General features: G+C 42.2%; 1 protein-coding gene and 1 long non-coding RNA gene across 2 annotated transcripts; both read right to left on the reverse strand.

The window, feature by feature from the left end:
- Positions 1–6,478: 6,478 nt before the first annotated feature.
- Positions 6,479–7,390, reverse strand: LOC121690469. Its single transcript, XR_006025077.1, has 3 exons — positions 7,302–7,390; positions 7,139–7,220; positions 6,479–7,063 (listed from the first exon to the last, which is right to left on the reverse strand). It is a non-coding gene; the product is annotated as an uncharacterized LOC121690469 (long non-coding RNA).
- A 688-nt stretch (positions 7,391–8,078) lies between these two features.
- Positions 8,079–9,034, reverse strand: LOC121690467. The gene is made up of 2 exons (XM_042071051.1): positions 8,426–9,034; positions 8,079–8,292 (listed from the first exon to the last, which is right to left on the reverse strand). The coding sequence occupies exons 1-2, from the start codon at positions 8,964–8,966 to the stop codon at positions 8,117–8,119; spliced, it is 717 nt and encodes a 238-aa protein (XP_041926985.1). The 5' UTR covers positions 8,967–9,034; the 3' UTR covers positions 8,079–8,116.
- Positions 9,035–12,722: the final 3,688 nt, after the last annotated feature.

A 12,722-nucleotide genomic window follows, 5' to 3' on the forward strand; every position in this document is an offset into this window, starting at 1 on the left:
AAACTATAGGCATCAGGGTTAAGAAAGCAACACCACTGGATTTTTATATCAAAATTTCAAAAGGCCATGGCTTGAAAGTGGTCAGAGATAAAGTCCTACTGTAAATGTAAAAATCTTTGAGTAAAACAAAAGTTTATGAAGGGGGTAAATTTACCCATCTAATTTGCCACTGGATGGCAAGCACCTCAAATTATGCACCTTTCTAAATATTGGATGAACATATTTGAGCAGGTTTACTTTCCTTTTTTCATATTACCCACATAACAAATTAACAGGAAAACACCTAAGATGTATACCAACACCTAAGATGTATATGGTTTCTAAACCACAAGGCCTACAATAAAGTATTCTGGTCAAATCAGTTCCTATCGCGGGTAATCAGAAGTTTGCATCATATTGCGGGTGACTTTGTAGTTTAGAGCCCTATTTCTACTAGCCCTGCTGTCTGTACCACGTCCATTACGGACACTATCATCACGATTACCACTGCAACCTCCAAGCTATGTTGGACAGAGGGTCGAAATAAGCATGGTATGCTTAGTGGACACCGTCGTATACACGCAGACAGCACCCAGCACCTCCATTCAATAGACGATCGATCGATCATAGTCTCCAAAAGGATATTCTCCTTCAGATTTAGAATAGGTGAATAGCATAGCCTACCTAAGACTTCATCACACGTAAACGTTTTTCAACATTTGGTGTAGGCCTATTTCCGCTTAATTTCTGCTTCAATTTCTGCAACACTATGGCCTGCATCGCTTCCGCGTCATTACAAATGCACGTCTTTGTGTTTCTCGCGTGTAATACAAGTATTTCCTGAAAACTTTGCGCAGCGATTTTGGGTTTGAATGAAGCTCTGGATGTCTAGCACATAGTGGAGCAGAGTACAAATGAGATTTGTCACCGTACTTGGAACTATCGTCTATTTTAATCAGTATCGTTGTTTGTCGCAATTAAAAATAGTCTCAAGGGCCGGATTACGTTATTATTTTGACATACGTCGCGGGCCATTTTGTGTACATTTAGTGACTGTACACTCATTGGCCTGTAGATGGCGGTGAACACATATACACATGCACAAATACACTGGTACGCACATACTATCGGTATTAGAACGGCCGATACATAATTACAAATTCAGTAGGATTAAAAGAAAGCTTCTTCTTCTTCTTCGCTGCATTTCCAGTATTGGCGATAAGTGGTCGTTTGTCCACTAGATGGCGCATCGTTGCAGTGAGGCGTAATTTTGTTGGAAGTTAAAAGTGGGTTGGAAAAACAATGGACGCTTCCTACAAGGACTGTAGTTTACCGCAGAGAACGTCTAATAAGGATAGGACGATGTTCACATGAAATGTAATTCCCATTTCTTCTTAAAGCCGAAATAAATCTGAGAATGTTTGTCGGACATGCTTGGTTTTTACTGCAGGTACATTAATCTTATAATATCAATAATGACTCTAGGTACAATAATGTTACCGTTAGCATTGGTTGAGTGATGGAGGCCCATTTGATTGCATTTGTAGAAAACTATAAATGCGGTTATACCAAGCAAATTGATAGCAGCACTGTAATTCTATCTTTCGACTGTCATTTGTTGCACGTGCTACAAAAATCATTCTGTGCAATGGAAGATTTACCAACGTTACACCGGTGTTACATGGCAACTGGCACCCATGTTAACTGGCTGCGTTGGTGACACGTTTCACGAGTGATGACGTTTCTTTGACAAGATGTGGCCGCTTGCAGATTTGTCACTTTCTGATGGAAACTGGAGACGATCAAATACAAATATGCATGACATTTAAATGTCAAAATTGGCTGTAGTACGCTACATGCACTGGACAATGAATATGCCACCAAAAAAATACATACCTAAACAGCCTAATGACTCCACGTGGGTATCGAACCTACTTCCTAAATGAAACTGCTTACCCGACAAACACGGGACATCCCCCGGACCTCATGCCGACATTCACGACATCCCCGATTGGTCCCGAACGTCATGTTCTCTAGCGGACGTTCCGGTGACCTTATTGACGTCCGGAGCAAGTTATCGTTTGGTTATTGCATGACGTCCGGTGCAGGACTTTCTGAGGACGTCACCGTCAGGTCCCTCGGATGACATTTGCATTTGGTCATTTCAAATACCTCCTAAGGACCCGACAATAACGTTATACCGGGGACATGGGGGGGGGGGGGGACGTTTGTTTATTCACACATGGCAGCGGAGTTGAGAGCGCTCTGGCTACCGCCTGCAGGACGGAGACATCACATCCATGCACGACTTCACGTTACACGTCTGGGGATGACTAAAGTATCTATCTAGTCTCTAGCAGTAGCTGCATTAGCCTACCGTAGTCTAAGGCAACATATCATACAGACATGCTGAATTATGTAGCACATACATTTTGAGTTTAACGTTAATGTATAACGTTACAAACTAGGGAAGGGATTTTATCAAAATGTTAGCTGATGTGATGCTTGGTGTAACGTTAGCAAAGTCGCTGTTCTTATCTTCTAGCTTAGCCTACAATGCGCTTTTCTTCAGATAACTGTCATTACGTGATGCATGTAACATGCTCTAAATAGGCAGTGGTTTATTTAACGTAGTTACGTACTTATTATCTGTTTTATTTTCAGAAACACGGCCGAATTGGGACTGAACCGGCTTTTGGAGCTGAATACGATGCAATAAAACTAGAGAAATGTTAAAAACCGCCACGTAGCATTTGTTTAGGGTTGTCTAGCAACAGAAGTGACTACTTAATTTGTAAAGCAAAACGATCTAGCTCTCTACATTGCAGTAGAATTAAGGATACTGCTTCTTCATGACTTGTTTAAATGTCATTGTAATTTATTTCACGCATGCTCGCGTTTAAAAGTGTCACGCATAGGCCTAGCTGTCCCCAATGTTACAGCAGCTCCTTGTGGAAACAGCAAAGAGTGCACATATCCGAAGAGATTTCTAACCAGGAGCAGAAGCTCTCTGCCTCACCAGAGCCTTACTGTTTATTAATAAAACAATGATATAGAATAGAAACATCAGAATCTATTTATTTCATCTTAAAGTTGGCTATAAAGAGCATTCATAGCCTAGAGAAAATGATACATTTTTCTTTATCTGCAATGTTCCAGGAAGAAAGGCTTACATTTATAGGCTGTCGCTGTTTGATCACAGCAGGTCCAAGAAAACGAGTGGATATAACGTAATGCATTCTAGTTATGTTTCATGTACTTTATTTCATGTTGAGTTTTGCTTCCCAGCATGCATTGTGATTCATTTAGTATTTTTGGCTATTATTAGTTTGTAATATTTTGAAACAATATGGTTTGAACAATTTATCTTAGGCTAGCCTAGGCCTACTCTGATGATGTTTTGAACAATATGATATGGGATATGCCTATTAAAACGGCCTATTAGTTTATTAAGAAAATGACACCGTAGATGTGAAAGCAGCACATCCTAGCCCGGTATAAATGTCCATGTCTACTCATCATTAGTGTAATGCATTCGGAGGACGTGATTTCATACATGCACAAACACAAATATGAGGTGAGTAAAGTTGATTGTGTAGTTGTAGAACAAGTCATTAATGCGTGTTCATGTTCCGTCTACCTCTCTCCTAGCAACGCTGAGATTTACAGGATGTAATACCGTACCAAATCGCGCTTCGTGTTTTTTTTTTTTTTTTTTTTTTACCATCGCGGAAATATAAACGTCGCACGCATACCGTCGCGGTGACCATTATAGGACGTCCTCTCAAAGTCTCGCGGACGTCTTTTAGACCTCCCGAACAGAGGTCCGCGGGACGTAAAGGGAACCCTACACAATGTCGAGGAGGTGACGTTCGCCAGGGGACCTTTAGGGGACGTCGCCAGGACTTTATTTTGTTTACTGGGTACATGATAACCATTCATCTACATACTTGCGCCACGAACCAGCTGATAAGTCACATTGAAATTTACTTGACTTAGTCTATACAATTAGAAGAAGTCAGCTGATGATTGTAGCAAGTTAACACGGCTGATGGTGTTGTCTTGCTACAGCAGTTGCCTAAGCCAGTAGGTCTTCAAACTATCATGGTTAAGTTTTCAAACATTTCACTGACTGCTGGTCAGTCTCTCTGTGGCCACCTATGTGTAGCCTAAATTGAGGAAGCGTTGCTGGTCTAAAAATAAATAAATAATAATAAAAAAACGTGTGAGCGGGAGGATTGAACCCATGTCGACTGCGTGAAAAAGTAATGTGGAAGCATTAACGTTAACCTGACCCTAGCCAGATGAATTTCGCTCCGCCTAGCTCCACTCATCCATCTGGAACCGATCCATTGAAATGTTGCTTCAGAAGGCTGGGCCTAATCAAAAAATGCTTGCATATGATTGAATAAGCCACTTGTCCGTCATCTATTGACGTGCTACTTCAACCACTCACATCGAAGCCAACCCGTGATGCTAATAAGTCTCACAGTCGCTTCTACGCTATGTCATATCTATGAAACTCCCGCCCTGCGTCCTGATTGGCTGTACCATAAAATCGGTTGCAGAAATCACTCTCAATGGAAGAGGTCCCAGATGGATGTGAGTGAAGCTAGGCGGAGCTAAGCGGAACGAAATTCATCTGGCTAGCGTCAGGTTATTAATCCGTTGCACCACAAGAGAAGCACTAACTTGCGTTTTAGGAAATAAAGTATCAAAAAAACAGCAACATTAACGTTAATAGCCTATAAGCCTAAGTTTTGACTCTCCCTGTGCGCAAATTTTGTGTAAAATATGGACACGTTATAGACTTCTCCTGCCCATTGCAGTGTGCGTTTCAATGCCTGTGTTTCATGAACTGAATTCTTAAAAGAATAGGCTGGACAAAAGGATACACAATTAGGCAACACATTTTTATTTGATTTATTTGCTGACGTTCATGTGGCTCTACAGACACTTCAGGTAGGAGTGGCCACAGCCTAACCTCAGTGGAACGTTTGTAAAACTTAACCACGATACTTTGAAGGCCTACTAAATGGCTTGGGCAACGGTAGCATGATAACATGGTAGCCAGATGACATGAACAGCTATGTTAACTTGTTGCAATTATAATAACGTTAGTTGACTTCTTTTAATCATACAATTAAAGTCAATTTCTGAGAGAGTTGTCAGCTGGTTCGTGGCGCAAGTGGATAGACGTCGGATTACCAAGTAAGCAGGTCAATCAATTTATTCGTGGTTCGATACCCACGTGGAGTTAATTTATGCTATTTAGGTGTTTTTTGGGTGGCATATTCATGGTCCAGTGCATGTAGTACTACATACAATTTTGACTTTTAAACATGTCATGCATATTTGTGTGAGTCTCTAGTGTATCAGAAAGTGACAAATCTGCAAGCGGCCACATCTGTCAAAGACTCGTCATCAATCATGAAACGTCATCAACGCAGCCAGTTAACATGTAACACCGGTCTGATACAGTTTTGCCTATACATGCGTGAGACTGAGACGCCTGTTTATTTGTTTGAAGTGCGTGCAGGGTGTGAGAGGGGAATCGATGTGCTTTGAGTCCAGCTTGGTAATTGTAGTCTGTGAGATTAAAAAAGCACGTGTGTGTGAAGTATTCAAACAATGACACCTTCATTTCATTATGGCTGCTTTAGCAACACACCTTAAGCTACTGTGTAGTGGGTCCCATTTAGAAGTGGCTACTTCATTCGCGCTTTCCTTGACTCATGGAGCTGCGTGAATTTTATTACAACTTTTCGCACGATATGGCAGTTTAAGTCCGCTTGAAACTGTAAGGCGTAAGGGAAGCTAACAGCTTTCTATTAGGATCTAGTTTGTTAGTTACAGTTTTGTCATAACTCCCTGATGCATTTTTGCATTTAGAATAGCCAGAGCGTGGATATCTCAATCGGAAAATTAAACAATATCGGGCGCCTATGGATGGTTCACCCAGCCTGATCTGCCCGCTATTTATTTTTTGATTTCTTAAAAGATTGAGCTTGGTCTGGTGAAAGCCAGACAAGCCATGGACCTCAGTTACACAATGCAAGGGAACGTGAATCAGCCTATATTTGCACGAACAACAATGGACAACAGCTCCTCAACTTTGGCCCGTTAAAATGTGTATGAACAGTCTAGCGACGCATTTCATCAAGCAGGGCCGTTTCAAGGAATCGGAAGAGGAATGGGCCCCCCCCCATAGAGCCATACAGTTTAACTGCCCTACTTGTGATTGTTTAGAGATTTTAAAGGTTTTATAACAATGCTACAACTTCTTTGGCTATTCTACAATCTATTCACCTTTTCAGCGCCAGTAGGCTACTTTCTGTGCAGCTGCACACACACACAAACACACAAACACACACACGCACACACAAAAGTTTCAAGAATGGGGGATGGAGTAAAAGATGGAGACAAATTGATTAGTGTGATTTATTTTTTGCGGGAAAGGATGTACAGGACTGAGCGGCGGTCATATTTTGTACCGCTATGCTATACATCTAGTCTAAACTAATTAACACAGCACAAACAATAAGGAATAAACACCACCAGAGGAGAATAAACCCTCCAACATGCGCCCAATGCAGCCCCAGCAGGAGAGACAAGCAACATACACAGGGAAAGCCCACTTGACAGTACATGCAGTATAAAACAAACAAAAACAAATGAGTTCAAATAAGACAAAACAAAATACAGAGCAAAGCACAGAGCATCAATAGAGCTGCAAGCAAACCAAACTCCCACGCATGCACACTCATGCAACAAACACGCACGTCCACACAAACAGGCCCAAGCAGATAGCCACCACCAGGTTAGCTAGCAATCATGCATCAGAGACGCAGCGATGGAAGGCCACAGAGAGAAGCGGAAGGCGCTCCACGCAGCAAACCCCAAACAGGAACAAAACAGCAAGGCCGTCACCACATCAGGATACCATACAGATCCTATAAGGAGTACAGAGTCATTACTCTAACGTTATGCTTAATTAAATCGAGGTAAATAAAGCTAAAACCTACCGTGCAACAGCTAACGTCAGATGTAGGGAGCCCAGACAGCGCAACACTCAGTGATGTTGCTGTAATTAACAGATAACGTAAACAAGTGGCCTAGCTATGCGATAACGTTTGCACACAGGAAGGAGTACACCTACCTAAGCTGAAATTGCTGAGCACACCGGGGGAAAGAGCAGCCGTGAGAATATCCAGCCAGTAGTTAAGCAGCGACTGCTGTTACTGGAATGTAAACAAAAGTTCTGAACTTTCCGGCACATCAGTGCACAAAAGAATGTTCCTCGAACAAAGACTCAAGCCTACCTGGAGCAAATGGTGGAACAAACTACAGCCAAACGTCGGGGATAGGCGATAGGTCGGCCAGAGTCGTCCCTGGACAAAGCAGACATCTGCCCTGGATAGCCCTGCTTCCTTTTTGCTTCCTTTTTATGGAGCACAGCTGCCAATTACCCACTTACGAAGTAGGCGGGGCAGGAGCGAGACACAACAAAACCTATCACTATACTCCAGGTAAGGACTCGTCTGGCTACATCAGCAAAGCTCCGGTGCGCAGCCACCTGTTCTCAAAGGCTCTAGACTCAGAGACAGTTGATAAACTAACCTAACATATTTTTTGCTGGAACTAGTAGACTATAACTTAATGGTAATGTTATTACCGGTAGTTTTCTTAGTCTTCATTGGCTTTCTAATTAACCCCAATAAATGCAGATAATGTAGATAAAGTGCATAGTCTACAACAACCTTAATTCATTTGATGTGAGACAGTGCCAGCTTTGCACATTGGTCTGCAGTGCTTTCCCCTCCAATTCCTCTTCCTAAAATATATATGGAACATCTAGGTTCATGAATATTGGTCCTGCACTGTATTGCCATAGACTCTTAGTTGGATTTTACTCTCCTCACTGTTTTTGAGGCATTCCAGTTTTGCTTTAGCCTTCTGCCTTGGGCAATTCCTCTACAGGTGGGCAGAACGTCCCCCAAGCCAAACTGAAAACAGGTTTTCTTTTTTGTCCCTTTTCATTATTCCTTCAATTCTAGAAGGTTCCCCAGTTCCCACAGAAATATCCCCACACAATGATCTGACTTCTGGTATTGGTTTTATTGATGGTTTTCAACCTTCACAAGGTCAGCCGTCTGCTGCTGTTGCGTGCCACTCGAAACCTCTTCATGGGGATGGAGTCTTTGAGGTTCCCTCTGGCACCCCAGAAATGGGCTTCCAGCTCGGCCTTCTTTCCATCTCCAGCCTCTGGCCTCAACACGCTCACCTTTTCTCCTTCTTTCAATCCTTCTGAAGCTAAACATAATAGGGGGGAACACTTCATTAAACTTTAATCCTGAACAATTTTGATGTTTTAAATGTGAGCTCAGTTTTGACATAGCTCAGTTTTGACTTGACAACTACTTCTGAGCTGATGTCTTCTACTCACCCAGAGTTGAATTCACTTTGTCCAGGAGACTGTCAAGCTGAACTTTTACACCTTCTTCCCTCTGCCGTTCAGTGATCACAATCTCTTTTCTGTCTGCGCTGTTCATTTCAACTTGATCCAGAAGGTTTTTCATCACGAGCTGTATATCATCTTCCCTCTGTTCATTTATCTCTGATTCTTCTAATTGTTTGTCCAAGTATGTGTCTAGGTCATTAAGAACAATTACAACGTCTTCAGGGATCTCCATGGGCAGAGTTAATCCCTCTGTTCTCTCCCTTGCCCTCTTTTCCAGTCTGATTCTGCCATTTTCAACCAGCTTCAGTTCCCTTATCAGGAGCTTTTGAAGTTCCTTTTTGGTCTTCTTTTTGGGATTCTTCTTATTTTCATCCATGTCCATGTCAACATTAACCCCCAAAGCCTTCAGTTCTCTCTTTAGGTCCTCCAGTTTGTATTTTTTGACGCGTTTCTTAATTGTTTTATCCGAACCGTGCTCATCCTGGCGTGCTGCCAGGCAGCAGGCCAAAAACCAACAGAACCACATTAAAATCAGACTGCCAGAAATTAAAATCCAAACATCAAATGACCACAAAATCTGAAACCAGCCAACTTCTACACCAACTCAAGAAATAGTGAACAAAAAATCCAATTTACCCTGTACTATGTTCTATGACATCATGATGTGGCCTAGCCACCTTTGTGACCCTAAACGGAATGGCCTGATGACTATTGTTACCAGTCAAATGCATCATTCGATGGAATCTTCAGATTCCATTGTCTGTCTTGACTCTTTTGATAATGTAGATATTCTCATATAGATAGATAGACTTTAATCATTCATTTTTTAATCCCCAAAGGGAAATTACAGTATTCCAGCAGCACAGACAAACACAGCATTCACATATACATACATACATACATAAATTATTCAAAAAATATTATTCCTCTCTCTGCATAGGGGGGAGTCATTATAAAGTGCTATTGCAGTGGGTAAAAAGTCCTTCTTACAGCTTAGTTGGCGTAGCCTCCAACTGAAAACACTTGTTTGACCAGTAAGTTGTGTAGTGGATGTGAGGTATTGTCCAATATATTTAACAGTTTATGCAGCATCCTTCTCCCCACCACCAACTCCAGGGGCTCTAGAGCTGTCCCCAACACAAAGCCAGCCTTCCGTATGATTTTTTTTCCATTTCTTAGTGTCCTTGGCTGTAATGCTACTGCCCCAACATATGGCAGAAAAGAAAATTGCACTTGTAACAACATAATTTAGTTGTGATAAATAGGTCTGACGATGCCTAAAAAGATGAGTCAGTAAAACCAAGATAAAACTTCAATAAATAAGTTAGATATAAGAGGAGGAATATATAAAATATTCGGTGAGACTAACAAACTTCACTCCCACTATCTTACTGGCCATATTTACAATCTTGGAGAGTTTATTTTGTCTCTGATGGTGACATTTCCATACTAGCAGATAATGGAGAATGTGAGGATTGACTCAATAAAAGCTTTGTAAAACAATGCCATCAATGTTTTGTCCACCTGAAACTTAGCCAGTTTCTTAAGTGCAGAGAGTCTTTGTTGCCCTCTCTTGCACACCGAGGTGGTGTTCAGGTCGAATTTAAGCCGGTCATCAATCAAGGTGCCTAGGTACTTGTAATATGATACAATTTCAACATCTTGGCCATTGATGACACTGTGCTTTGGAGCAGGGGGAAGTCGTCTCTAGTGGGAGACTGAAAATTACAGAGTCATCTGCAAATTTTAGAATATGCCTGTTGCATGCTGGCTGCGGCAGGCTATTCCCCCACAGATTAACATCCAGCTTGATTCATCTTCACTGACCACTGACCCACATGTCACTTGGCACTGACTAGATCGGCACGTAACCTGGTCATAATTGATGACCAACTTAACTTCTCTGAGCATGTAGCCTCAATTGCAAAATCATGTCGGTTTGTCCTTTACAACATTAGGAAGATCAGACACAAGACTCCACACAACTTGGACAAGCCATGGTTATCTCCAAGCTGGGATATTGTACAGTAATTCACTGTTAGCTGGCCTGCCTTCTTGTGTAGTGAGATTGTTACAATTGATTCAGAATGCTGGTTGACCCCCAACCACCCACTGCGGTCTTCTGATGAGCGCCTGTTGTGTCGACCAGCCATAAACGCTAGGTCAGATTCAAGACTCAGTTTCCTCAGTGGTTCCTCATTGGGGGAATGAGCTGCCCAGTGCTTTGCGTTCCTGGCTGTGATAGTTTTGAGTCTTTCAAAAGGGGTCAACAGATGTCTGCTCAGCTTACATTTAATTAATTAAATGGTTCTTATGAGTTATGGTATGTACATGTATGGTATTATTTATTTTCAATATTGATCGTTAATATTGCATTAACATTATTGTTAATATTGTTATTTTCTTTAATGTAGTCCTACCAACTTTTCAAAACTGTTTACTGTCAATTTTCAACTATTGTATTGTTTTATTTTGTAAGTCGCTTTTGACAAAAGTGTCTGCTAAATTCACTAATTTCTCAAAGATTTCTCAAAGATTTCTCAAAGAGTCGTACCGCCTGGAGATCACTCACCGATGCAGCTGTATCACGAGAGGTATGGGGTGATTCTGAGGGCCCGTTATGGCTTTATTTGATCTTTTCCGGCTGGGTTGAGGACAACTTAGCAGAGCTCTTTCTGCCTGCTTGTTTCTGCTCAGCTCGGTCTGGGCCTGGGTCTGAGTCTTCTAGAGCTCTCCTTAGTGGTGCTCTCCAGCAGGCAGTGCAAGGCGCCAGAGGCCTTAACCAATAAGTAACCAGGCCTTGCTCCCCTTAGCAGCACTCCCTAGCAGTCAGTACAAGATGGTGATTGGTAAGTATACCAGTCCCTGGGGCTTCGCCTATAGTGGGACTAGCCAATATTTGCACCAGGTGTGTAACTGGTCAAAAGGCTGTCCAATCTTAACTACAAATGCTTCTGGTCTGTTGTGTGTTCCTGTTTTCTCTCTCCTCTCTCTCTCCCTCTCTCTCTCTCTCTTTCTCCCCAACTGCTAACTCTGCCATACATGGAGGCTGTGGCGATGGGTAATGGCCGCCAGGGTCTCCCTCCTGCTGTCTGGAGCAGATAAGGGCTCGGGCTCTATTCATCAGGCCCTGGGCCCTTCTGATGGACAGTAATTAAACAGCACCTAATAACCCCCTCAACCCTGACATTTCAACAGGAGGAGGTGGTCAGTGCTATCTCCATATAGATTAAACGACCTAATTGGCCACAGGGATAGGGTTAGGAGAATGGCGATCGGATGAGGAAAAAAAGAAATGCCGAAAAAAAGAAAGTACAAAAGAAGATCCGGAGGGAAGAAAAATTCTCTCTGTCGTTAGGCTATTAGCCCGACAGTTTGAGTGACACTGATTTTGCTCCTTGCTCTAATATGACAGTGAACGAGGCTGGACCAAATGAATGGGGGTTATCGGGCCGAGCTTATTAATAGGGCAAACAGTGGTCGCAGGAAATTGTTTTATTTTTACCATAATTGCTGGGTGGACCTGACTCATATGCCCTGCTCAGGGGTAGGCTGTGTGTAAGGGGAGCTCATTTATCGGCAGGGATGGCCAGAGGAAGATGATGGCAGGGCCTCAGGGCATCCATGAGTCTGAGAGCCATATCTGTACCAAATAAGTGAGGACATTTTCATTTGAAAAGAAGTGAAAAGCACCAAGTGAGCATCTGAAACAGTGTGGGCCAAACAGTGAATATTGATACTAACAGTTATGTGGAGCTGCTATTTGGTTGGAAACGTTTTCTTCCCTGTGAATTATTTACAGAACTGAAAAACTATCCTGAAAAATAGATTGGTTTATTTGTGAGATTAACACGATTGAACAGTCCACTTCTTTCAAGGACATTTTTTTTTTTTAAATTAAATTAAAATTTTTAAAGCATTTAAGATTTTCCTTCTCACCTGTACATTCAACATGTGAAATAAAAGGACATATTATTCAAGAATGGATACATACCACCACAGTCTCTCCAAATGTTAGAGGTTATGTGTCTGTGGGAGAGGCTCTGCTCTCTTGTCTGTTTCCTCGCTGTTCATGTCTAAAGGAGGATGGAGAAGAATCCTCATTAGAGCAACAGAACCTGTGGAGGCACTCTGGAGGAGAGACTGTTGCCATGGGCAACTGGATTTCAGTACATCCTTCAGGCAAGAAGGTCCTCTCAAATCTCAGCTGGAAGGTTTTACATAGTACATGAGCTCAGAGAGCCTGCACATGATCTCTCTCTCTCTCTCGCTCTCTCTCTCT

Source organism: Alosa sapidissima, chromosome 18 (assembly GCF_018492685.1).
Source record: "Alosa sapidissima isolate fAloSap1 chromosome 18, fAloSap1.pri, whole genome shotgun sequence".
In the NCBI taxonomy this organism is placed as follows: Eukaryota; Metazoa; Chordata; class Actinopteri; order Clupeiformes; family Clupeidae; genus Alosa; species Alosa sapidissima.

What these genes read in the sequence shown, in the direction of transcription:
- LOC121690467 (XM_042071051.1), bottom strand. Translation starts at nt 8,966, where the DNA reads ATGTGGTTCTGTTGGTTTTTGGCCTGCTGCCTGGCAGCACGCCAGGAT. An exon ending in CAAAGTGAATTCAACTCTGG is followed by an intron (nt 8,293 to 8,425) that starts GTGAGTAGAAGA and finishes TATTATGTTTAG; the next exon opens with CTTCAGAAGGATTGAAAGAA.